This window comes from Eleutherodactylus coqui, chromosome 2, assembly GCF_035609145.1.
Source record: "Eleutherodactylus coqui strain aEleCoq1 chromosome 2, aEleCoq1.hap1, whole genome shotgun sequence".
Lineage (NCBI taxonomy): Eukaryota > Metazoa > Chordata > Amphibia > Anura > Eleutherodactylidae > Eleutherodactylus > Eleutherodactylus coqui.
Window position 1 is genome coordinate 243,875,124 of NC_089838.1, and position 26,831 is coordinate 243,901,954.

The 26,831-nt window shown below is 43.8% G+C and overlaps 1 protein-coding gene across 2 annotated transcripts in view; it reads right to left on the reverse strand.

The window, feature by feature from the left end:
- Positions 1-17,359, reverse strand: part of SEMA4B (semaphorin 4B) — a 74,950-nt gene extending 57,591 nt beyond the window's left edge. Inside the window, exon 1 of one of the 2 annotated variants that reach the window (XM_066592756.1) lies at positions 17,092-17,359. In XM_066592756.1, the coding sequence (XP_066448853.1) occupies positions 17,092-17,194 (103 nt within the window). In that variant the 5' untranslated portion in view covers positions 17,195-17,359. The remainder of the gene's footprint in view (positions 1-17,091) is intronic. The other variant, XM_066592755.1, reaches the window with a different exon arrangement.
- Between the last annotated feature and the right edge of the window lie 9,472 nt (positions 17,360-26,831).

Here is a 26,831-nt window from a genome sequence, read left to right on the forward strand (position 1 = left end):
CCATGACTCTACTCAATCTCCTCATCCCGACGGAAAGTGCAGTGAGAAGGAGAGAGGGACAAGGTTTCCCTGTTCTTGGGAATGGTGGGGGCCTCAGCAGTGGATAGGTGATAAACGTTGATTTTGGTACAGTCCCCTTTAAAGGGATTTTTCGGGCAAATGCTATTGATGACCTATCCTCAGAATAGTTCATTAACAGTTGTTTGGTTGGGGTCCCTAGTGGTGGACTCCAGTCAACTCTGTCAGTGCCACAACACAGGATATGGAGTGGAAGCAGATTGCTCTGACCCCTGTGTAGTAGGTGGTGTTGGTAATTACAGGCAGACCTCACATAAAAATCAGTAAGAGCTGTGCCTGCAATTACCAGTGCTGGCCACTATATAGGAGCCAGAGCAATCTACTTCCACTCCGTACCCTTTTTACTTTGCTGGTGCAACGGGTGCTGGACCCCAGTCGTTCAATTATTGATGACCTATCCTGAAGACATGCCATCAATAGTATTTGCCTGGGAAGCCCCTTTTAAGTTCATCTATTCGGTTCTCCAGAATCTCCAGAAATATTTACGTACATGTCAGTGAATGTTACTAGCAGCTCTTTTCATAAGAGGCACTCTTGTCGACTTTGTATTTTAGGTTTGTGTTAACAAACATGCTCATGTATTTACTAGAATAAGCCATAACGCAAACCCTATGCTCCAGAACATTGCCGTAAACATCTGTTCACCAGCCATATCGGCTTAATAATCTCGGTGCCCATAACTTCAATAACCAGATCAAAGCTCATATAGGCCACACGTGAATAGATAAAACGCATCTAGCAATTCTATACAAAATCTGAAACTTCTAGCATATTCAAGACCTGGTGATGAGATTGAAAATATAATACTCAGCATATCCTTCCCTTACTGGCACTGATGTGGGCATCTGTGTTATCAGGCCTGTTGCTCAATATCGCTTACAATTTTCACTCTGTGTGTGGCCAGCATAGTGGTAGTTGGACCACAGAGTAAACAACGAGGCAGGAACTTGTAATTTCTCATACACTCCTCCAACTTCTGTTTGTGTGGAAATGTTCTGTAATTCTTGGCTTATCCACTTTGCTGTCAACAAACAGAGCCGGATAGGAAGAGCAGTGCACATTTGGGAAAACAGAAAACATAAGACTTATTGTGCCAAGCATGTGCGAGAGAAGAATATAAAAAATGACGTGTGAGGTGTCTTAACGGATACAAAAACATAACAAGTGCTGCATTTCAAGTGAACCCTAATAAAGTGTTCTAGAATCCAGTATTCAAGACCTTCTCAATTGTGTATCTATATGTATGAAGAAAAGCAACTATTTAATGTCCACGCATGTTTATACAGGGGAGTGGTGGGTGGATATTCCCAATAACCTTTCCTTCCTATTAATCAGAAGGAGAACAGTTCTGCTGTATGCCAAACTGGCAGCAACTGCTAGAAGAGAGGAAAGTAACAATTGCAAAATACATATCTGTAATATATAAGAAGAGTAGCAAAATGTAAAACCTAAAAATAAATAAACAGGCTTTAATAAATAATAAATGACATTGTGATGCTTCTGCAAAGAGGATATCCAGAGTGTGTATAGTTTAGAATTAGACAAACTTTTCTGTAATCATCTCAATATGCTGATTTCCTTGTGAGCCTGTGCTCATACATAACAGGCAGAAGCAGTGTAAAGCATGGGGGGAAGAACATCAACCTGATGACTCCTTCAGCGTATTGAAGGAGCAAAACGCGGAGAATAGAACCCATTGATTACAATGGGTTCATTCTCATTACTTTTTTTCTGCATGCACGGTTCTCACGCCGCAAAAAATAGGACCTGCTCTATTTTGTGTGCATTTGCACATCAAAGAGGACCGTCGTATTTGCACGAATACACACGGTGTTTGCGCAGGCACGCGTGCAATACACGCTCTTTCTCTGCGCAAAAAAGCTGCAATATGCTTGTGTGTCTCTTTAATGACATTTATTTACTTGCCTATGCTTATACATTGTAACAAAGAGAATAGCGACATTTGTGCTGCTGATAGAGACTAAATAATACTATAGACATTTCGCAGCAGTGAGAAGTAATACATTTGTACAGGATTTAAGGGTGCTTTTACACGTAATGATCTATTGTTTGCACCAGTGAATGATGTCAGAGTTCGCTTGTTCACTCGTGCAGCCTGTTTATACAGGCAGATAAATCATTCGCTTGCTAAATCTTTCTGTCGTTAAAGGGGTTGTCCCACAAATTAAAGCTAAGCTAAGCACTTCTGTATGGCCATATACATGCACTTTGTAATATACATCGTGCATGAAATATGTGCCATACAGAAGTTATATACTTACCCCCCCCCCCCCCCCTGTGTTGGCGTCCCCGTTGTCCTGGCGCTGACCAAAGTCCTCTTCTTCCCGCTGGAACAGTCGCACTTGCACAGTAGTCTTCTTTCTTCTTGTGGACGCTGCGAGCTGACTCCTCCCTCGGCCGAACACCCTCCTCCCTCCTGCACGTGGTGCCGACCAGCCAATGAGGTGGCTGGAATCGGCAGTGCATACATGCCACCAGAGCGGAGAGCAGGAACAGAAAGGTGCCTGCCTACCGGGAGCGCGCACGTAGCAGCAGACCACCCGCAGTGCACCATGGGAGAAGACCCGCGGCGCCATCTTGAAAAGGAAAATTCTCCCAATGAACAAAAGCTGCTACAGGTAAGTGTGCAGCACTTATGGAAAGGGTTTAGTGTATATTTAATGCCCTTTGCTAGCTAGGGCGACTGGGCAAAAAAAAATTTTTTGCTTTTACCGCGGTACAACCCCTTTAACATTCACTGTACTGTGAAAGAGAACAACTGAATGATCGGTATGTAAACCGAACAATTAGCGAATGAGCCAACAATGGTTTTCATGCTCACGTGAAATGATAATCGTTCAGTCTAAACGCACCTTTACGGTGGCTTCACATGTGTTTTTGCAAGCGACTCAGCACAGCGTATTTGCGATGTAAAGAAGTCTTTTTTTGCGCATTTTGGTGTATTTTACTGTACTTTTTGCGCTTGCAGGGCATATTCGTTTGTGCACAGCAGACAAGCAGGCCTTGATTTAAATGACTTCTAAGCCTAATGAGGTACTGATATATTCTTTTTCCAGTGGAATTGTGCAGTGTTTAATGCATCTCTTTTCCGTATTGCACACCCATTTCTGCACCCCCATAGACTTCTATAGGGACCTTTAGTGCACAAATGTGCACAAAATAGAGTTTTTTTGTTTTATGCATGCAAGAAATGCATGTGCAGAGTCTGGAAATGTGTGCAAACCCACTGACATCAATAGGTTCCATTCTCATAAATTTTAAGCACGTAAATACGCCCATGTTAAGGAGCCCTAAATTCTTGAATGTAAGCAATAATGTTTACATTCGCAGCAATCAGAGATCTTGAAAATAGTGAGGAATTGAAATGAGAAGGTTGCAGAACTTTTTACTATCCAGTGATCTTATTTTATTTGTGTAACACTCCTATAAATGATAATATTAGGTTTACTACCAGATGCCAAACAGTACAATGTAACAGTTAAAGAAACTGTATCATCACTGTTAAAAGTTTTAAAGGTAGAAAATGATACATGTAACACTATGTGACCTCATGTAGGACACAGGACGTTGCCAAAAGGGTCAGACAGTCTCATCCCGACTCCAATAACAGTGTGTTATGCAATTTTAACAGATTCCATTGATGTTCACCCTTCTGGGGCGTAACAGAATAATATACAATGTATCAGCTTTCCACACCTCTCATATGAACACTTTGCCACAAGCAGATTATTATTCACTGACATGATCTAGTCAACTTCAAGGACTGAGGGAATCGTAGCTAGGAAAAACATGTTGACAAGTAAATGAACTTAATGACAGCCCTACCATGTAAAAAGTTGCAATTTTGGCACTTCAAGTAATGTTACTAAGATCTGATCATTCCATATACAGTACTTCATCATGTCATCTCAGATAACAAGACCATTTATTACATTCTCGTTCTAGAGTAAGTCCACATAGATGGGTTCTATGGGGTCTTTTCCTTGCTAAAAAAAAGTAGGTCCTCATGGGCTGATCTTATTACATATGCAGATTGTCTCTCTTTAGATAACACTTGTGGAATACATCCACATAGAGCAATGTGATACCCATTGCATAGAGTATAAGGGTGCCCATACACCTTCTATTGCTGTTTATATGGCAGCTATTCCTCTTGTCCTCTCCATAAGATCAGGCCAAGTGCACATGTGTTCTCAGTAGGGAGGGGTGCCGTCAGACACCTTTGGCAGCAGCTTATCTCATTTGTACACAAATGATCAGGCATCTTGAAATTCATTAGATGTTTGGCTGGTCCTGCCAAAATTGTCAAGCCTGATGTATCTTAGTCTAATGTGTATGGCCACCTTTATTTCTCCTGTAAACAGCAAGGATGTGCGCTGATTGCTTGTATAGCAGCATTTAGCATCTCTACAGACCTCTATTACAGAGCCGTAGGCACTTCATTTGCAGCCGCATGGTGATCCATATGCTACAGTAGTCTGCCCTTTTTAAGCAATGCTTCTATGGGAGAATGCCTACACAATTACACAATATAGCATGTGATGGATTATGTCACATTTTATCCCAAGAAATTTTGTATGAATCTGTGAAAAAAGACCTGAAGACCTTACTTCCCTACCAGTATCCTAAAGCAATTGGACACCTGAAGAATCAAAAGTAGTATTTATTTCTATATGTTAGTATTTAATGGGGCTCCTTTGGCCCTAATGACATTACATACTCTCTGTGGCATACTTTCTGATAATGTCTGGTACAGTTCAGCTAGCATTTCCTTCCATTCATCCTGCAAATGTCTGGTAGGTTCTCTCAAAGAAGATGGACACTGTTCATATTTCCTGACCTGACATTCTAGTTCATCCCAAAGATGTTCAGTAGAGTTCTGGTTGGGACTCTGTGCAGCCAGTCCAATCATAGAACATCGATATCCTCAAACCAATGTAAACCAGTTTTGGATTGGGAACAAGGTGTGTTGTTTTGTTGGAAGTATTGCTGACCAATTCCAGAGTTTTGCGACATTGTCAGCAGCATATTATTGTCTTGTCTATCTCTGTCAAGGTACACCTCTGAGTTCATGGTTCTTGCCACGACAACCAATGGACTAAGACCATGCCATGTAAAACATCCCCAGACTATAAAGGAACTTCTGCCATACTTTACTCCTGGCACAGCACACTCAGGAAAAGGGTGTTCTCTAGACCAGTGTTCTCCAATTCCAGTCCTCATAGACCCCCAACAGGTCATGTTTTCTGGATTTCCTCAGTATTGCACAGGTGATGTAATTATTGTCAGCGCCCCAGACATTGCTTTAGGTATTTGTACCATATGATATCCTGAAAACATGACCTGTTGGTGGTCCCTGAGGACTGGAGTTGAGGACACCTGCTCTAAACATCCACCACACCCAGGTACGTCCATCTGATTTGAATATGGAGTAGTTGTGATTCATCACCCCATAGAATGTTCTTCCATTGCTCAACTGAACAATGATGACACTCTTTGCAAAAGTGTAGATGGGCTGCTGCATTGTACTTCATGATGTCTTATTATTGTAGGGTGGCATATCCATATAAACGGATATATTCTCTTATAGGAGTATTACTTCAAAGGGAGAGTATCTCCACATCCAACAGAGCCCATATGGAAACACACAGAGGCCATTGGCCTTCACATTATGACTCCATTTGGCGTCCAAGACTGCCATATAGGCATTGTTCAAAAGGCTCTATGGTGCCTATGCCTAAGGGTGCATAAAGGTTTAGAACATAAAGTTTTTAACTTTCCAACTGCAGGCACCATTAGCTGTATTTTCAGTAGCCCATATTCTGTTGATGGATGTAGCATGCTATGGGAAATCGATTCTTCCTGCACATGAGCAGAAACCAATTGTGATTTCCGCAAACAGAGGAAAAATCGCAGCATGCTCCAATTTTGTGCGGATTGAAGTCAATGGGAGCTGTCTGATCCGCAGCCCTTCCACAATGTAGCGATGATGCGGGAAAAGCTGGCGTTTAAAAAAAAAAATCTGTGCTGTGCATGTCCCACGGCGAGCCATGCGGACCATCCGGAGTACAGCTATAAAGAGAAGGCAGCAGGTACACGCGTGAGTTGCTGCTGGCAGGGCCGGATTCCGCTGCGAGATTCCGCATGCAGAATCTGGCTGCGCCATGTGCAGGGGGCCTTAGATAGAGACGTTGCACAAATATCTTTATTTGTCCAGCTTCGGCGGGTGGCTTTAAATGTTTGTGGAAGTGCCCTTACAATTGATGGGATTACATGCAAATAGAACAGAAATGCAACCAGTCATTCAATAACATAATTCAACTTGATAGGAGGTCTTGTCCCTGCTTGTGTTGTATTCTCGGAAAGAAATACAATGATCATCCTTTCAGCAAATAAGAGACTCAGTAGAGAATAGCTAGAACATGCACAAGGAATTCCCAAGATATTCTATACTTCTGGACTCACTCATAATCACCATAGCATCTACAACAGATTTCATGCCTCACATCATCTACAACCACACAAGTGGTACAAAGCTACTTCTCTCAATCAAATACACAAGCCTACATTGTAAAATGTACACTTTTTTATCTCCTGAGGTTCCATGGCGATGGTTTCATGAAATGATAAAATCTTCATTTAACTAATTCGAAACTTAAGTCCTGTGAAACCATGTCAGGTCCTCGAATATATAACAGCGAAGAGGAGCACCGTACTGCGCAGAAGAGGGAATGAGCCAACGAAGGGACCTCCATGTTGGTATGATCTGGGTATTCACTGTATTTATATATAGATTGCAGCCACCATCCTGGGACAGACTTTCTATTAGTATTAATATATATGGGCAGCTTTAAAATAAGTAAGGTCAGGTTTACATGAACGGGTTGTACTCTGCTTGCGGATATCAGCAGTGGAAGGCCTGCGAGTGATTGTGGAAACGAATTGTGAATGGTCACATATGCGTGTGGTTTTCTAGGGGGATGTACGCGTATGGACAGTGTATCGTCAGCGCAGAAGGAAGCTCCCAAGACAGGAATAACATCAGAACATTGCACAGACGACTGCCCAGGCAATAATTATCTCTCTCTCAACGCGTCCCTCAAAATTCCAGCTTTTGTATTTGGTCTCCTAGAAAATTGCGAGTGAATCCGTGCCCATACGCAATGTTAGTTGCATATGCACTGTGGATTGCACGCATCCATAGAGATCGATGGAGTCTATGCACTCGGAATCTGTGCTAAAATTTTAGCACGGATTCCGCAATTCCTACGGTTTGCATGTCCAAGCGAACCGGGGAAAGTATATGCCTTTCAACGCCTGCACACATGGCAATCTCAGAATCCGCAATTTAAATCCAGTCGTGTGAGACGGGCCTAAGCTGTTTGCCTACTTGAAGAACACCTATAGTTTAGCCATGACTTGCCATAATTTTAGTAATTCCTTGTTAAATTGTTAACAATGGGATCAGGGGTGTAACTTAAAGCTCCTGGGCCCCAATGCAAAACCTGTATCAGGGCCCCCAACTATAATGCATTCTTTATAGTACTGGGCTCCCTATATGGAGAAGAGAGGCCTTATGGGCCCCCTAAGGCTTCTGGGCCCGAGTGTAACCTCATCCCCTGCATCCCCAATAGTTACGCCAGTGAATGGGATCTCTCCAAAGACAGATACGGCAATGTTATGGGAATTTCAAACCTTCCATAGCTTCTGAGTCAACCCACCATATTGAAAAATAGAAAAGGGTGATGGCGCTGTCATTAGAAACTGTCTTAAGATATGGAAAGAAATAGTTCTTTAATTGTTACATCATACAGCGCGTTTCAGGCTTGAACTGAACCCTTTGTCAGGTTTCAAAGGACTTGGTCCCAGCCTGAAATGTGTTGCAAGTTATAAGAAATAAAGAGCACTATTCCACTCCACGTCCTGAGACACTTTCCACTAACAGCGTTGTCACCTCTGATGATCCATTTTTTCAATTTTTTTTGTTGTCTGAAGGGTTATCCCACCAGAAAAGATCAACTTCCGCTGCAACCCAGACTGCTATTCAGCTTGCAGGCTTTAACCCTTTCCAATCCACTGTCTGACGCCTAAAGACATTATGATTTAAGGCTGTACAGCTCCGATGTTGGAAGACGTCCGTTGGGGTTCTCTTACTGTATATTGCCAGGCTCTCTGCTGTCGGAGCCTATCCAATGTATTACCTCATGCAGTATTGGATTTAGCCAGCAGATAGCGCCGTTGTATAACGGCAGAAAAAGAGTAAGCCCCCTAGGAAAACCAGGATACAAATTGGATTGGAAAGGGTTAAGTGTAGTATGCTCAGAACCTCTCCAGGTTTGCCCATGTTGCCATATTGCTATTGTCCTTACCCCCTCCCTTTGAAGCACTTCTAATTTTTCTTCACATACATAAATCAACATACTAGTATTTCAGGACCCGTCCACAATGGTACATGAAAAACGACATAAAAATGCATGCAATTTTAAGCATACATCTACGCTTTTACATTGTATGCGCAGAATTCCTTTTAGCCTGTTTTTATTATGAAAAAAATGTATACTTTTTCACAGTTTACTTTTAATCTTCATAAAGTTTTAAAGTTTAGCACTTTTTTTCCGTTAAGGCATTTGATCCCAAAAAACATACACGTTACGCGTATGGAAACCTACAGGCATATGTTTCCATATGTTTTCTGCTGACTGCAATGTTAAGAAAAAAATATACATTTCTGTAACTTATTTGTGAGACAAAAAATTTGTAGTAGGCTATGCTTTTCAATCCCACAAAAAAGACACTTGAAAACGTAGTCAGATGTATCAGTTTTTGACTACATTTAACCCACTATAGCCTATGGGTCCATTAACCCTTTCCTATCCACTGTCTGACGTCTAAAGACATTATGATTTAAGGCTTTACAGTTCCAATGTTGGAAGACATCTATTGGGGTTCTCTTACTGTATATTGCCAATCTCTCTGCTGTCGGAGCCTATCCAACATGTCACCTCATGCAGTTCTGGCTTTAGCCAGCAGATAGCGCTGTTTTATAACGGCAGAAAAAGACTAAGCCCCCTAGGAAAACTAGGATACAAATTGGATTGGAAAAGGTTAAACGCTTTCATCTGTTTTGGAGTAAAAACGTGCGCATTTCATGGATGACCATAGGCCGGGTGAAAGGGTCCTTACAACAGTCTGTATTTTGAGCACCACTAACAAGCTACACACTGCTGGGATGTTCAAGGAAACCTTCATATCCAGATTTCATTCTAACATCATGAAGTGAGAAGTCACCATAGGAAAGAGTTTCTAGGTCAACGGTGATAGTTTTATGACCACAGGGCAAGTATCTGGGCAGTTTCAACAGATGATTCACAAATGTAAATTTCCATGGTGCTTCAATTAGGAGACTATAAATACTTTTTTGGTAAGTGTCCAGTTCCTTGCAGGTAAGATGAACCACCTGTGTTGACTAGTATACAATTGTCCAGAGAACTCCGACCTACCAGATGTGGACAAAATACTCATAAATCAAAAATGACCTGAACTCAGCATTTTTGCTAATTTACTATTAATGTCTGCCAGGATTGGACTGAAGATAAATTTAATAATCTACATTTTCGGCATAAATTATAAAAATGAAAAGTAAAAAAAAAAAAAAATCACAAGCGCTACTTCTTCCCCTGTTTATGCTGGGAAGTTACTCCAGCTTGATTCGCAGCGCAGTCCAAGGACATGGAGCAGCTCTCTGATCATTATTAGAAGCAGATTTTGACCGCACCCTTAGACATCAAAGCATGAACTGCAAAACAGGTTAACAGCGAGTACAGGCATGAGGTTCATCTCAATGGACACGTGGTCCTTCATGTGGAAAAAAGACAAAAACAAAAAGGCCTTTTCCAAACTGAACCGACCAATGATATGTATGTACAGCTGGCAGCTTTGTTCAGCCAATATTGGCATACGTAGTGATATTAGATCCCCATTTTGGCACTAGTAATGCTGGAGGTAGAGAATAATTTGCTGAGTAGAAATCATTGGATGCGTTACGCTAATAAACTTAAATCTAGCGTAAAAACAAAAGCTTTGCTGAAGCGTAGAGTCAGAAAATGGTAAAGATGGCCAAATGCAGGAGGGCTGCATACACTCACTATTCAGGTGGATCACTGGCATAAGGCATTAATAGAGGTCCTATAGTCTATGGAAAGCATTTAAGAAGTTACAGGGAACACAAATCTAGCAGAGATGAGCGAGTATACTCGCTAAGGCACATTACTCGAGCGAGTAGTGCCTTAGCCGAGTATCTCCCCGCTCGTCTCTAAAGAGTCAGGGGCCGGCGGGGGAGAGCGGGAAGCGGCAGGGGAGAGCGGGGAAGAAAGCAGGGGAGATCTCTCTCTCCCTCTCTCCCTCTCTCCCCCCCGGCTCCCCGCTGCAACTCACCTGTCACCCGCGCCGGCCCCGAATCTTTAGAGACGAGCGGGGAGATACTCGGCTAAGGCACTACTCGCTCGAGTAATGTGCCTTAGCGAGTATACTCGCTCATCTCTGATATATAGTCTATTTCACTATGTCTTCCCTGCATCTGCCAACAGATCTAGCAAGTGTCTGCTGCACTATGAACAGAGTACAGTACTGCCATAAAGAAGTAATGATAGCTGTTGGCTGACCTCTGTTTTGGCCTACATCCATTTCTGCCGACTCCACTCTTGTGTGTATGTCTATTGCTCCTTTTACACTGAACGAGAACTGCACGAGCTGCTAACTTTATCACCAGCTCATTTGCGCTTGTTTAAGGGTGGACACCTCCTGGCGATATTTTCTATCTTGCGCTGCGGGAGCAAGTGAAAACACTCGCCTCGCAGCGTAAGAAAGACACCGGAATATGACCGGGATATCACCAGTCTTTTTAATGGGGCCAGCGGTCCCCGCGGGGATGAAGGAAACTCCTGCCACACCTGTCACAGCTGTGACAGCTGTGGCAGAAGTCCGCGGTATTCTCCATATGTTTTCAATGGGGCTAGCACTGCTGCCGCTGGCCCCATTGAAAAGACTGGCGATATCCCGGCATCATCTCGTTTTTTTTCTCGCACTGCGAGGCGAGAGTTTTCACTTGCTCTCGCAGCGCAATGGAGAAAAAAATGCCAGTGGGTATCCGCCCTAAATGGAATGACAAGTGAACGAGCCAACGATGATTTTCACTCCTGCAGAAATTGAACAAGAAGCAAACGGTTGGCTCGCATTTCGAATGAACGATTACATAGATCAACATTGATTTTCTTTTCAGTTTTTGACTCTTGTTTTATATGTCCTTTGTTCTCCTGAATCCAAAGATGCCCTTACTTTTGTCCTATTACACACCAATTTTTTATCATTTCAGTAATTAGGATTAACAAGATATTAAAAAAATAAACAAAATTACCAATGAAATAGGAACACAAATATGTATTTGAAAGTAAACATTCTCTCTAATTTAGTTCATTTTGCATCATTTTTTTTTTACAGCAGACGACATTATTTCAACATCAATAGTAGATCAGCAAGGAACTATTGCCAGGGACCCCCACAGATCAGCTGTTGGCTCATTCACTGAGCTGATTTATGCAGAAAGCAAACAGCTCCATTATTATTTCAATGGGAACTTGGCCTGCAATACCAAGCCTGGCCACTACAGTGGGAACAGAGCTGTCTGTTTCCTTCAGAAATCCGGTTAGTGCATGAGTGCACCAGCCCAGAGAACAGCTAATTGGTGGAGATCCCTAGCTGACAGCTCCCTGCTGATCTACCATTGATAACCTAAATTGAGGATAGATCATCAATATTTTACAACTGGACAACTTCTTTAATCTATGTATAGGCTCACCATTGGTTCATCAAAAGCAAGTATAAAATTTAGGGCATGAATAACATAAATCAAGGTGCATTAGAGTTTATAAAGCCAGTTAAACAACTTGTAATATTCCTGAAGCTTTGACAAATGTTCAACAAAAGTGACCAATAACTTGAATAAACGGAGAAATGATGTCATCAGTTCACATAATTCTGCTACTCTATAATGAGCACTGAGCATTATACTGACTTCTGCCACATATAATCACTATGGAAATATACAAATCCCTGTAAATACATAAATATTGGGGTGATAAGATTTACAATCGTCCCCGTAGAAAATATCAAATCTTCGGAAATCTTGCAGTGTATACTGGGCTTAAGACGATCTGCTACTTATTACAACACTCAAGGGATCAATCAGAGTTTATGAAGGTGAATAGTGAGCTTTATTAATCCTGTAGCACATAGGTTATTGCATATTACATGCCTTCCCTTCAATATTATATAGTGGTAACACAATGACAGACAAGTAAATATGCTACTAAAGTAACAAACATCTCTGAACGACATGCAGCTCGCTACTCATGCAGAGAACATCATGGGTGAAACCAACCTGCCAGGGCTCATTAAATGCTGCACATTTCCTGTTTGTAACGTCACCATACAGCGTCAGCAGTTGAAGTGATTCATTAGTCTGCCTTGTGACTGCTGTGCTGCAGGGATACTTGCAAATATACTGAAGTAACTTTTTAAACTAGAATGAGAAAACAATCCAGTCATTGAGTTGCCCTATTCCGTCACATTGTCAAACTCTTTCTTAGTGGCATGCATTTCTGGAAAAGCTGGGTGATGACCAGTATGGTCGCCATTACAGCTTATTCTCAACTAGTTTTTCCAAAGTTCTGAACTTCCGTTTTGTCCAGTGATATGGGAGAGGGGTAGATTTGACCAGAGGCCAGAGTTGTGTTGGTGGCCAGACTAGTTGACCGCTGGCGGACTGTATTGCTGTGGATTTTGCAGCAGATTTCACCCTTCTACATAGAGAAAGATAAAATCTCAGAACCAGAACATGACTTGCTATGGAATTAAAAATCTACACCACCAGTCAATTTCTGCATGGAAAACTTTCACAGCATGAGGATCAGGTTTGTTCATTTCTCATCTTCATGTAATTGATGTCATCCGCTATGGATTTTCCCTATATGCAAATCCACTCAAAAAATCTGTAGCATTTCTTCTACGTACGCAGCTACACACGGTTGAGCCAGGATGGCATCACCTGTTGATATGCTTTATTAGGTCATATGAATGTCATACAGTGGGGTCCAACGCTCTGTCCCAGAAAAGTAATCCACTCAGTAAGGGTGCATTCACACAGGCAGAAAAAATCGTACCAAGTTTTTTGCGTTGCGAGATGTTCAAAACTCACATGAAAATACAACGCATTATTTGCAATGGGTGTATTTACATTGGCGATTTTCTCTCGCAACGATGCTTCGAGACATAAAAATTGAAGCATACTTTATTTTTGTGCGAGTTTCGCACGAGAATCTACATGCAAATGTGCAGTGTCCCGCACAATGCCAGAACACTATATAATAGGTTCTGTGCGATGCGAGTCGAAACTCGAGAATCTTGAGCTCAACGCGCTACCCGCAATGTGAATGTGCCCTAAGAGCAGTTCCCGTCCTGGCAGAACTTCTGCGATTCTTTTATTAGACTATGGCAACCTCATAATTTGCACTGTTTCCCCTGCACCTGCGCTACAGGGAAAGTATCAGATGCCCTGCGGCCAGAGGCGTAACTTAAAGCTCCTGGGCCCCAATGCAAAATGTGTAGCAGGGCCCCTAATTATAATGTTTTATTAAAGGAGATGTCTCGAGGAAGCAGTTAAATTTTTTTTTTGCCCAGTCCCCCCCATTAAGTACACATTACTAAGCCCCCCTGTAAATGACATTTCTAGCTGGTTCGTACTTACCGTTCCAGCGTTTCAGCAACTTATAAAAGTTTTCTCAAGATGGCCGCCGGCTCTTTCCCCGTCGCTCGCTGCAGCCCGACGTGCGCGCTCCCGAGACGCCGCCAGCTGTGTCTCCATGGCAACCGGACGCATCGCAGCCGCCGACCAGACGCCCCGCAGCCGCCGACCAGACGCCCACCGCCAGGCAGCAGGTAAGGCGCTAGCCCCCGGCTCCCCAGCGCTAGACCCTCAGCCCAGGTGAAGGCCCCGGAGCCCAGCGCTAGTTCCCCCGGCCTAGCGGCAGCCCCCCCCGGCCTAGCGACAGCCCCCCCCGGCCTAGCGGCAGCCCCCCCGGCCTAGCGCTAGTTCCCCCATCGCAGCGACAGCCCCCCCCCCCCCGGCCTAGCGCTAGTTCCCCCATCGCAGCGACAGCCCCCCCCCCCCCCCCGGCCTAGCGCTAGTTCCCCCATCGCAGCGACAGCCCCCCCCCCCCCGGCGCAGCGCTAGTTCCCCCGGCGCAGCGCTAGTTCCCCCCCGACCCATCACTTACCTGGGAGGCTTCTCGGGGCTGCTGGGCTGGGCTGGGCTGGGCTGGGCTTCTCCGCTGGGCAGCTCCAGTTTCTGCACCTTCCTCTAACAGAGGAAGGTGCAGAATGGCCGCTGCAGCGCGCTCCCGAGCAGTGACAGCTCGTCTGCGCATGCGCAGAAGAGCTGTAGCGGGGAGCACACTGAAGCGGCTCGTGCTGAATAGAGAAGACCGGACTGCGCAAGCGCGTCTAAAAAAGCAAGCTGCCGGCGAATTTAGACGGAACCATGGAGACGAGGACGCTAGCAACGGAGCAGGTAAGTGGAATAACTTCTGTATGGCTCATATTTAATGCACAATGTACATTACAAAGTGCATTAATATGGCCATACAGAAGTGTATAACCCCACTTGGTTTCGCGAGACCACCCCTTTAATAGTACTGGGCTACCTATATGGAGAAGAGAGGCCTTATAGGCCCCCTAAGGCTCCTGGGCCCGGGTGCAACCGCATCCCCTGCATCCTCTATAGTTACGCCCCTGCCTGCGGCTTCCCCTCAGTTGATCACCCAGAGCCCTCCATTCTCACAGGGGTAGTACATCTTAGTGCAACCTCTTTAATGTAAAAATGAAATATCACTTTGCAGTCCCATTTATCACACGGATCCAATGTATCCCTACAGGCTGCAGCTGTTGCATAAAAAGTCCGCCTTATTATACAGTTTAACTGCCAATGTAATGCAGCCAATCATTCTAATGTGGCTTTTGTGGTTACAGGGTGATTTATTAAAAAGTTCTTTGAGCAGTTGCCAAACTAATCCTTGACTTGTCAGCTACAGTAAAGTTGAACAAGGGTTAATGTGCCAACTACATCAGTAGGGGGCAGTGAGATCTGGCTCCTCTTATCATCCCTTACAACAACATAGCAAAGGTCACCAGACCAGAGGCAATCAGGTTACTACAAACATGTATCTGAACCATGCTGCATGCAGGCGCTTCTGAAAGTCACCCAAAGACAGCAGAGTATTTCTATTTTCCCCAGATCCAATTTATACCGCGCTGAGGTCACAGAAGGGTGATGAACTACCCAACAATGCCGGTTCCATGCAATATGGAGTGCAACTTAAAAGGATATTCTGAGCACCCTTAACATTGGTGGCAGTGGAGAAACTCATATGTCAGTGACGTTCCGTAAACCTGCCTAGGGGTTTCTGCATTAGAACCCCACGGGACGTCACCTTCCCACTGCTGCGGTGCTGGACCACCGAAGTGGCGGTCCGGCACCATGGTAAGTATATTGATTTTATATAGTTTGGGACACAGAGTGGGGGCAAAACTATATATAGAAAAAAAGTTAGAAACCCCCTTTAAGTTGGCCATAGGAGTACAATTTTCACAGTTTTTAGTAATATGATAAATAGTTCAAATCCTTGAGTAGTTTTCAGTAAAAGTGTTAAAATTCTTAAATATGTCTATTCTGAAAACACTGAGTGACAAATACTATAACTATTGTACTGTCCCCCATATGCGTTGTCACCCAGCTTTTCAAAACCCCTGAACAGTCATTATTCCTAGTTATACCATGATATATCTTTCAGCCATATTGTTGTATAACAAGAAGATTTCAGGCCGGAGTCACAGGGACATATTTGCGCCCACACCTGCCATAAAAATGTTGCGCACACAGATACGCAACACCCATTCCGCAAAAACGTGCCGCATATGCGCACAGATATGCATATACTTGTGTGACTTCGGCCTGAGACTCTTAAGAAAGCTGAGTGACAACCTTGTGTCAGCTGGAACGCTTGGCATATAGAATCAGTTCTATGAAGGCTGCTTACTAAAACATAGATTTTTTATTAACTTGACAGAAGAGGACGACTCAAGGATTTATGTTGATTTGTGGTGTTAAATGGACAAGCCCTTTAAATGACACAGTGCAAACAATACCATACTGGACATGCTTGATCTCCACCAGTAGGTATAATATGCCTTATGGTTAATCATCATTTACAAATCATCACATTGACAATCAATGACGAATACAAATCTGAAAATATGTATTAGTTTTTCCTAATGAGTCAAAGGATTGTAATAGATAGTATCAGCCTGTTCTGGCTCCATACACAAAATGCTTATTGTTTAAGGGGAGTTGTTATTGGCCCTATAGGTACGAAAACAAAAACTGTTATGCCTTTGGGCAGCTTCATTGTGTGATAGTAACCAGTTGTTTGTATCACAATGCACAGTCCTGGACTCCCCAATACATGTTTACATACAGAAATATAATAATGTATCCCCCCATAGCAACTGTTTTGCTTTTATATAACACATTGAAATAGTATTATTGTGATTTTGTGTAGCAAGAATAATTGTGATATGCATTATTTGATATTTTTGGAATTGATTGCTACCCTACTGTGCTTCTTGCTATGCTTGTATACTTTTATATTGTAAATCCAATAAAGAATGAAACATAATAAGGTAAAAACAATAATGCAACAGAGTATTCCTTATGAAACAAGTTGAAAAGGAAAGGGCACTAGTTAAAGATGAGGTGTGAAAACAAGTTGTAGCAGTTACTCCTGGATATAATAACTCCCCTTCCTCTCTCACAAGTAGGATTCTATGGGCAAGGGCCCCTCCATGCTTAGGTTAACCCTTCACAGGCAGTATTAGACTTACCATATTGCAAGGTGAGTCTAGGAATAGCTTCATCTGCAGATTGTACCAGCAGGATAGCAGCCACTGTTTGTCCCAGGAGAAAGAGCCATGTCCAGGTCCCCATAGCCAAGCCTGGCAGCACTCTGGGTTTCCCCTATAAAATAATCCAGGTAGTGTTGTTTGCTTTCTTGACTTCTCTCGGGTTTTGTAATCCAAAGCAGAACGGATCTGGAATACAGTATGGTGTGCTGGATATTTACTCAGTAAATGAAGGTTGCAAAACTTTGCAGAGTCTGAGCCTATGATCCCGCCCAGCAGAGCTCTCCTGCTGTCCTCAGGCCTCCTCCAGCCTCCTCCTCCTCCTCCTCCTCCTCCTCCTCACTACCACTCACAGACCTGTCACATAGGAAGAAAGAAAAAAAAAAAAAGAAAGGGAACTTTAAAGAACTCAGCAAAGTCATTGGGTAACAAGAGAAAGAGGTGAGGTTTCTTTACAATCGAAGACGGCAGTGATTCAATCCCTGGACACGTCACTCAGCATAATAGTAGTAGAGTAAATGTAATCATATGTGCGGAATAGAATACAATAAAATTAGAACTTCACCAGTATGCCTCATTCTCTAACTTCAAAATCAGAAATCTACAGCTCTAAACATTTCTACATCAGATGAATTAAGGGACTCCTTCTTTTTCCTCTGGGCTAGGGAGAATATTACATACCGAGACAACCCTCCTGAACAATCTCAGATCTGACCTAAACATGTACATAGTGCTTTTTCTCATGGTTTGGTAGATACTCAGTCTTCAAGATGAACATTCTCCCCAGAATCCTAAACACCTTCCAAGTATTACCCAATAATATCCCCAGACAATTTTTTAGACATATGCTTTCACTTCTCACCAAATTAATCTGGGAGAAAAACCCACTCGCATTGCTTGTACCGGACTTTATAGCCTACCACCAAGCTTCCCACTTGCAACGTATAATTGACTGGCACAGACATGAAGGACTTAAACAATGGATCTCCTTAGAACCAGCATCCCAACCAGTGCCTTAGCTTTACCCTGGCTGCACGAAGATACCCCTGCAGAGGCTAGAAGCCATCCTACAATTGTCTCACACTGAAGATAATCACTAGAGTCTTCCCCAAGCAGGGTGTCTTTCCCACACCATCCCCTATGTTTCTTATTTTGGGTAGTGCGGCTATCCTGCCTAGCGTGTAAAGCAAGATATTCCTTCAATGGTTCTCTAACCATAGATTTAAAACATACTATTTTCTCCAGGATGGACATAGGCTTTCTACAGACACATTGTCAGGAATAATGGAACCGGTCTTACTGTCGGTTCGACACATCATCCAATTCTGACACTTCCTACATCTTTGCCTAATCCATCAGACAAAAACACCTTTTGAATGTCTCTGTAACGAAAAAGGTCCCTCCTGCATACCATCTCACACATCTATAGTATCCTAATCTCCCATCCCGATACTCCTAACCCAAATAAAATTCAGAGGTGGGAAGATTTGTCAATGCTACTCATGATGGAGCTGAAAGACAAAATGTACAACATCACTCACACACAGACATCTTCTATCTCTAGTAGGATTCAAGAAACAGGATCTAAAATCCTTTCTTGCTGGTACAGGGTGCCCTCCCGTTTACATAAAATGATACCATCCATGTCTCCACTATGCTGGAGGTGTGGGTTGTACAAGGAACCCTATGACATAGATTCTGGGAGTGCCCAGTGTTGGCAGGTTTCCGGTCAGAGGTCTGGTGTATCACTTCCAAATTTACAAATTTTGTTCTACTTCTGCATTCTCTCTTCTGCATCTCAGTAATATCCTATTATCCGTCTACAAGCACTCTGTGGAGCGCCATCTGGTTAATGCAGCAAGAACTTGTATTCCAAATTGTAGTGACAAACCTATCAACCCTATATATCAGTATGGTTCAACACAATACAGGAGATCATGGAGATGGAGGACCTCACAACCTCTACTAAAGAATCACAAGCAAAATGTTTGAAAACATGGCATTGATTGGTTTGAATTTCAGGACTCCATAGAATTCAGATCCTGTACAAACAATAGTCCCTTCATCATTTAATGTATCCCAGTCCCTAACTTACTGGCATGCAATTTAAGGGGAGTATATATATGTTTGGTTTCCCCCCCTCCTTTTTTTCTCTTTCTTCTCTTTTCTTTTCTTTTCCCTCATTTAATCAAAAATTTTGCTTTAGAGAAACTTCTATAAAGCAATCCCATGTTCACAGTAGATTATTATAGAAGTATATTTGAGTTATTTTTACATTTCTTTTCAGGTTTGGACTCCACAGCAACTCACATAAGATAGCACAAAGTTATATGCAACCCTGCAGGAATTCATTACATGTGCTCTAATGCAACCTTATTTATGGCGCATGAACACTAGCCTGCAGGTTGGGTTTACACACTAAGGCCTCATTCATTTGGGCGCTGCAATTACCGGCTTCTCACATTGTGGCCGAATTTCACATGAACAAGAGATGCATCTCCCGTTTTCTTGCCAATGGCTGGGTGCGGTGTATATCTGCCGGAGCCCGGAATACCGTCAGCTGGGGTGAAAGTTGAGTTCTGCTAAACTTCCTTCCCCTCTCCCCTCCTTGCCAGCTGCCAGCATAGGAAGGGGCAGGATGGGGCAGGAGCTAGTCGTGCTACACTCCCCCCCCCCCCCCTCTGCCTGTCAGTGGCTCCCATTGGCTAATCATAGACAAAAGATGCCCCCCGGCTGACGGTATTCTGAGCCTGCAGCATATATATGCCGCCGCCTCAGGCATTTAAACAGGAGTTGCAGCCATGACATGGTCACGGCTGCTCCTCGTTCACGCGATTTTCGGCTCGCTGTGGCCGTGACATAACCAGCCGAAAATCTTCACGCCCGTGTGAAAGAGCCCTAAGACCGCAAGGCATGTTCATTTGACATACCGTTTGAAATGGTTAATTAGTTTAAATAGTTCCAGATGTGTTCTCTTTCCTGCACAATTACGCAGCATTTTGCGCATCTCCTAGTATATTGCACGGGCATTTGCGCATCCCCATTGACTTCTATGGGGACTTTGGTTGTGCAAATGTGCCGGAACATAGAGCATCCTGAGGTGTTTTTTTTACGTGACCAAATTGCACAGGAAAGATATGCGCATGTGAATGAACCCATCAAAATAATTTGTTTCTATTGCCTGCTAATTGTGCACGCAAATTTTGCATGCACGAATACGCTCATGTGAAGGTAATGTTTCAGATGATGATTGACTGTAAAGGACAAAATCTGTCGGTATGTGCTGCAATATTTATCAGACTCGCACATCATCCCTTTTTCCTCATACAGAAGTTAATGATCTGACTCCATATACGTCAGTAGAGAACTAGCATAAAGTTGCCAGAGTTGGGTATTTGCCATAGACCAAGCAACCTTCTTTCCGTCTGCCCACTATGTATATGACATATCTTTGAAGTCCGGGTTCGTACTTTACGATGCTCTGTGATGTGCTGAGAGTAATTTTACATGCAGCAGTTTTTCGACAAGATGCAAATGATTCCTTGATGACATTGATCGCAGTCTGATGTTGGGAGGCCAAAGTCATTCCTATGCTGACAACTGAAAAAGACCCCTGTTTTACATGCGGCAATCAGCACACTTCATTTTGTCAGATAACACAAATTTTTTAAAAGCCTGATTAATTTTGATCTTGATGTGCAATGTAAAGTCATCTGTGCGGGCCATTTATATGTAGCCATTATCGTTAGTTGTGCTCCGGATTAATTAGATTGCCTAAAATATTAGAGAGTCTAAACCTTGTCTTAAACATTTATATAAAGGGTGCTCAAGTGTAACATCCTCTGTTCATCGTAGCAGTAATTTATTAGGAGTTCTCTCCTGCTCCACTAATTATTCACTGCTTGCAGCACGGTGCACATCTACTGTGATCCTCTGCCAGTCACTTTCATACTGCTCGGTCCTCCTTACAGAAGAAGAGATCTGACACAACACTTAACATTGAAGGTAGAGGACAGTTATATTAAGACTCCGTTGCTACAAAGTGAGATAAAGAGACCTGCACACATTAGACTTTAGGGCGCTTTCAAACAGGCGGAATTTGGCCGCAACACGCAGAAAATTCTGCAACAAAAACGCGGGTTTTGATGCAGAATTAAAAATGGCTTAATCCTGATAACAATTCTGTATCAAAATCTGACATGCTCTGTTTTCCTGTGCCCGTGCAGTCCAAAAGTCTCCATGGAAGTCAATGGGGATGCGCAAATGCATGCAAAATATGCAAGGGGATGCCTGAAATACTGCTTAAGGGCTCTTTCACATGAGCGTATATTCACCGCCATTTTCATGGACGGAAAATATACGCTACGATCTGATGCATTGGGTTCCAATGCATCAGATCACATGGCTGTATTCCCATGGCGTAAAAGCGCCCAGCTGGCCAATATAGCGCCAGGTGCTTTTACGTCGGGCCAAAAAGATAGTCCTGGAGCTATCTTCCCAGCTGGAATACGTTGGCTGCTGCATTTACTCCTATTGGAATCAATGACAGAGGCCGGAAGAGAGAGGTGGGAGGGAGTACAGCAGTGTGCCTGCTAAACTCCCTCCACCTTCTCTCCTCCACTCCAGCTGTTTGCAATGGGAGGGGCGGAGCTAAGTGCAGCCCCGTCCTGCCTCCTCCCATTGCTGGCTCTGGACAAGAGGCGGGGAGTGGGTGGAAGCTTAGCTCCTCCCCAGTCTTGCCCCCTCCTATTACAAACAGCCAAGGGGAGAAGAGAGGAGGTGAGCAGGCGAGGGGGAAGGAAGGGCAAAGGCATGGCTGCATGGCAGCCTTGGTGTATATGCGCCGGGCCCATGCCATCTGAATGGGCACACAAACTTTATATTTGTGCGCCCGTTCATGTGTTTTTACGGCTCCGGCAGGCACATGTAAAAATGACTATGGCCGTTTGAAAGAGCCCTAATTGTGCAGGAAAAAGATTTCCAATTTCAATGGATGCATATTTTTATGCTGCTGTGCACAAATGCATGTACCTTGCATGCAAAAAAGTATGATAAAAATATGCTGAAGCTCATGTAAAAATGCATAGTTCATTCTGTAAATATGTAGTGCACGCAAATATGCAAACATTCGTTTGAAAAGAACCTTAGGGCGGCTTCAGATGAGCGTAAGCACAAAAATGTTTGCGGTAGCACAACTTTTGGACTGTGAAGTTGGCACTATTGTGCGCGGTTTAGTGCATTTTAGTGGGCTTCGTGTGCAGCCAAGGACTGTTCACATCGGCACAGGACACACCTGTGTTGTGATTTAAAAGCCTGTGCAGCCTAATTAGTCCCCAGTGTTTTCAATTTCCTTGCAAAATTGCGCAGTTCTGTAGACTTTTATAGTGCCTTAAAAAGCATGTCGTGTTTTTTTTTTCACGCATGAGATGTGTAAATGAACCCATTGAAAAAAATGGGTTCTATTCTTTGTGCAAAAACGTGCGCAAATGTGCTCGTCTGAAGCCACCCTAAGGACTCATTCACATGAGTGTTTTATCGCGGCTATTTTGCATGCATTTTTTCGTTCCAGTAAAATGCCGGACAGACGAGGGGCAATGAAAAGGACCCTATTATAGTGAATGAGACCGTCCGGCATTGTCTGGTTCATCATGAGACAGATCTTTTTGGCAGGGGATTCCCCTTTCCTACTCCTATAACAGAGCAGGAAAACGGAACCCCTGAGGGAAGATGTGAAAGCAGCCTGAGGCTGGGCTCACACTAGCGGGTCGTATTCCGCGTGCGGATATCCGCAACGGAAGACCTGCAAATGATCGCAGAAGCGAATTGCGCATGGTTGCATTTGGTTGCCTCTGCGTTCAATATGCGCGGATGTACTGCGTCCGCGTATCTTTTCTACATGGAAGAATGATCACAAGCAGAGAATAACATCAGAAAGTAGCTCAACCTTCTGGAAACACTGTTCTATCGCTCAGGCGACATCCTCTTGTGCTGTCGTGGTGAGAGATGTTCTGAATGGGATACTGCTCTCTAGGCTGGGCTGGTTTTACACTAACATTTTTTAAAAGTAGTATAAGCCACTTTAACCCTTTAAGGCCCAGGCTGTTTTGTACCTTAAGGACTAGACACATTTTAGGGATTTTACCCATGTGGTGGTTTTAAAGCCATATTTTTTTTCCTTCAGCTACCTAAATTATTTTACTGTGTCTTTTATCCGTGACATATAGGGCGATTTTTTAAATATCTTTTTCACTGACTTTTCCCCCCCGTTTTTTAGTTTTATTGGGGGTAAAAAGCTAAAAAAAAGATTTTTTTTAACATTTATAGTTATTTTTTTTAATTTGTATATTTACGCTATAATAAAGTATGGGAACGGGTTCCTCATTTTGTTTTGAACATTCTGATATATAATATGTTTGGTTTTGGAGTACAGGGCGCATACGGCGACAGTTTTGGTTGGCGTCGGCTTTGGGTTATTTTTTTTTCATGTATGCATTTTTAGTTTATTCTGTAATTTTGTTTCGCTTATTTATGTACAGATAGTCCCCGACTTGCGAACATTCGAGTTACGAATTTCGCTAGATACGAACTATCTGTCCTGCACAGTATGATGTAATGCTATGGCATTACATCATACTGTGCAGGGACCGGACAGGCTTCTATCAAGCCTGATAGAAGCCTGTCCGGTCAGATCGCGGTTGCTAGGCAGCCGGGGGCCTTCTGAAAGGCCCTAGGGCTGTCTATGCAGAGCGCCTATCAAGCCGTGCGCTCGATAGGCACTCTGCATAGGCAGCCCTGGGGCCTTTCAGGAGGTCCCCGGCTGCCTAGCAACCACACAGCGTCCCGCGATCTCATCGTGGGACGCTGTACGGGCCCCCTGAACGTCGGGTGCAGGCTGTTTCTTACAGCGGGCACCCGGCGGCAGCAGTTCCGACGAGCCGCGCCGCTCGTCAGAACTGTTAACACTTTAAATACCGCTGTCTGAGCGGTATTTAAAGTGTTAACAGTTCTGACAAGCGGCGTGGCTCGTCGGAACTGCTGCCGCCGGGTGCCCGCTGTAAGAACAGCCGGCACCCGACGTTGTATGGAGCGGGATCCACCCGCGAACCCCTCCATATTACCATTTGTTCGACTTGCGAACAAAACGGACTTGCGAACGGGCTCCCGGAACGGAACCTGTTCGCAAGTCGGGGAGCATCTGTAATTATTTTTTTCATATCTATGTCCCCCATGCCGTCATATAAGACCTCTGGGGGACATTTACATGTTTTTTTTATTTGACACTTTGCCACTGTAGCTGGGGCATCCATAGGAGCCCCAGTTACAGGGGAAAACAATAGTCACTGGAAGAACTGATCTGGGTGCACTAGGACACTGCAGCTCTGCTGTAACAGGGGATCCCGACACCCGGCTTGCGTAGTGGAAAAAATATTTTCACTTTCACTCTTTTTAGTACATAACGCTCACTGAGCGCTGTGTACTAGAGAAAGGAGAAGGCAGAAAGGGTTAAAAACTCCTCCTGCTTTCTCCTTGAGGGTTCTCATCTGTAACTAACAGCTGACAACCTGACATGCTTCTGATCTTTTGCAGAAGCAGAGGCTTTAAACCCCCACCGTATTTTTACTATCGGCTGGGTTTAAAGCCCAAGACCAAGGCTTGTAAATTTACGGCACTTGGTCCTAAATAGGTTAAAAAACCCCACTTAGGCTGGTCTCACACAACTGGATTTCCATTGCAGAATCCGCGGCCGGCATTCGCATAGAGGATCTGCAGCAAAAATCATGCATTGACAGGTATGTAAAAATTACTTTTTTCTTCACACTTGTGGAAACGAATTGTGATTTCCATGAGCAGAGGAAAAATCACAGCATGCTCTATTTTGCTGCAGACTCCATGCGGACAGCTTCCATTGTCAATGGAAGCTGTCTGACCAGTGCCCCATCCGCAATTGACAATGCAAGTAGGCTGCGGGTACACGTGTCATCGCCTAGCGACGGCGCGGGAAAAACAAACATTCAAAAAAAAAGTCTGTACCATGCATGACTGGCTTCAAGCATCTGCGGTCATCCACAGTACAGTAGGAACACAGGGTCACCGACTAGGGTCAGAGCCGGATTCCACTGTGGGCTCCCACATGTGGAATCCATGATCGCCCATGTGAGAGCGGCCTCATTCTTGTGGAGGAAGAGCCCAGAAGAACAAGCGGAGGTTGCAGCCAGCAGTCTGGATGGTGTGTTGCATTGTCTGTCCACAAATTCCTGCTTTCTTTATTCCATTTGTATCTGGTCTCCTAGCAACTTGCGAATGAATCCGCCACCATATGCACTGTGGATCAAACACATCCATAGAGATCTATAGAGCGCATATGCATGGAATCCGCAGTAGAAGAGAACATGCTGCATTTTTTCTTCTGCTCTCGGAATCCACAATTCCTACCGCAAGTATGAACGAAACTTCGAAAGTCAATGCATTTCAGTGCCCACGGACGACGGTCGAGGAATCCACAATTCAAATCCGCTCGTCCTTAGGCTAGATTCAGACGACCGTATATCGGCTGGGTATTCGATATACGGCGTCTCTGTCTGCAGGGGGAGGAGGCTGGAAGAGTCGGCAGCAGTGTTCTGAGCTCCCGCCCCCTCTCTGCCTCCTCTCCACCCCCCTGCACTATTTTCAATGAGGAGAGGTGAGATGGGTGTGGAGCTAATTCCCGAAACTTCTTCCCCGCCCCGTTCCGCCTCCTCTCATTGCAAATAGTGCAGAGGGGATGGAGAGGAGGCAGAAAGGGGGCGTGAGCTCAGAGCACTGCTCCCAGCTCTTCCAGCCTCCTCCCCCTGCAGAGAGAGATGCCGTATATCGGCTGGGCGTGAATGCACCCTTAAATAGGGTAACTTAAAAAATTGATACCTTGTATTTACCAATAATGTGTTTTTCATGTTTACACTTTGTACTGTTGAGATGTGATGAGATACAATCATTGTGATTATTTACACATATCGGCTATTGCTAGAATCCTGCATTCTTCAATCTCCATTGAATCTAGCTAAATCCATGTCTTTCGGTCGGCTATTTCTTCAGACGCCTCATGAGCATGCACATTTAGCTCCGCTTAGTCTGCAGGTTTCTTTCAATCCGAGAGGGAAATAAGACCCTTTATTTGCTTGTAGAGATCTTAATAAATGTGATGCATGGTTGATATTCCAGAGCAGCCGCTAGTAATGTGGGGGAGCGTTCATGATTATTCCTTTTAAGGTGGAAAACCCTTTCATGTTCGAGATATCCTACAGATATTGGTAAAAGCAAACATTTTATTAATAGAAAACCAACTTTGAAGCTAAAACATGTTTTAAAAATAATAAAGCTGATGAATACATTAATGTGTAGTTCTCAGGGGTAGATTTCCTCCTTCGAATTCACTGCCAGCTGCAGCGCTCACCACTGTTTGATATCACTGTACAAATGTTTGGGTATCCACTTTCCGAGGGCCCCTCTCTGTAGTAGCGATCACATCTCACATTTACAATAGATGGATTATTTTATTTATTGCTGTTTTATTGTTAAAGAAAGCAGCAGAGTCTAGACGAGCTGACAAGTCGCCAATAAAACGTGCAACGTACTTTATTTTCTGAATTCCTGCTCTACAGTCCTGAAAATGGGGATAAATCTTTGCATGTGAGAAGGAAAATCCACACCTGTTATACACTTAAGACAACCTGTTGGGAGCATAA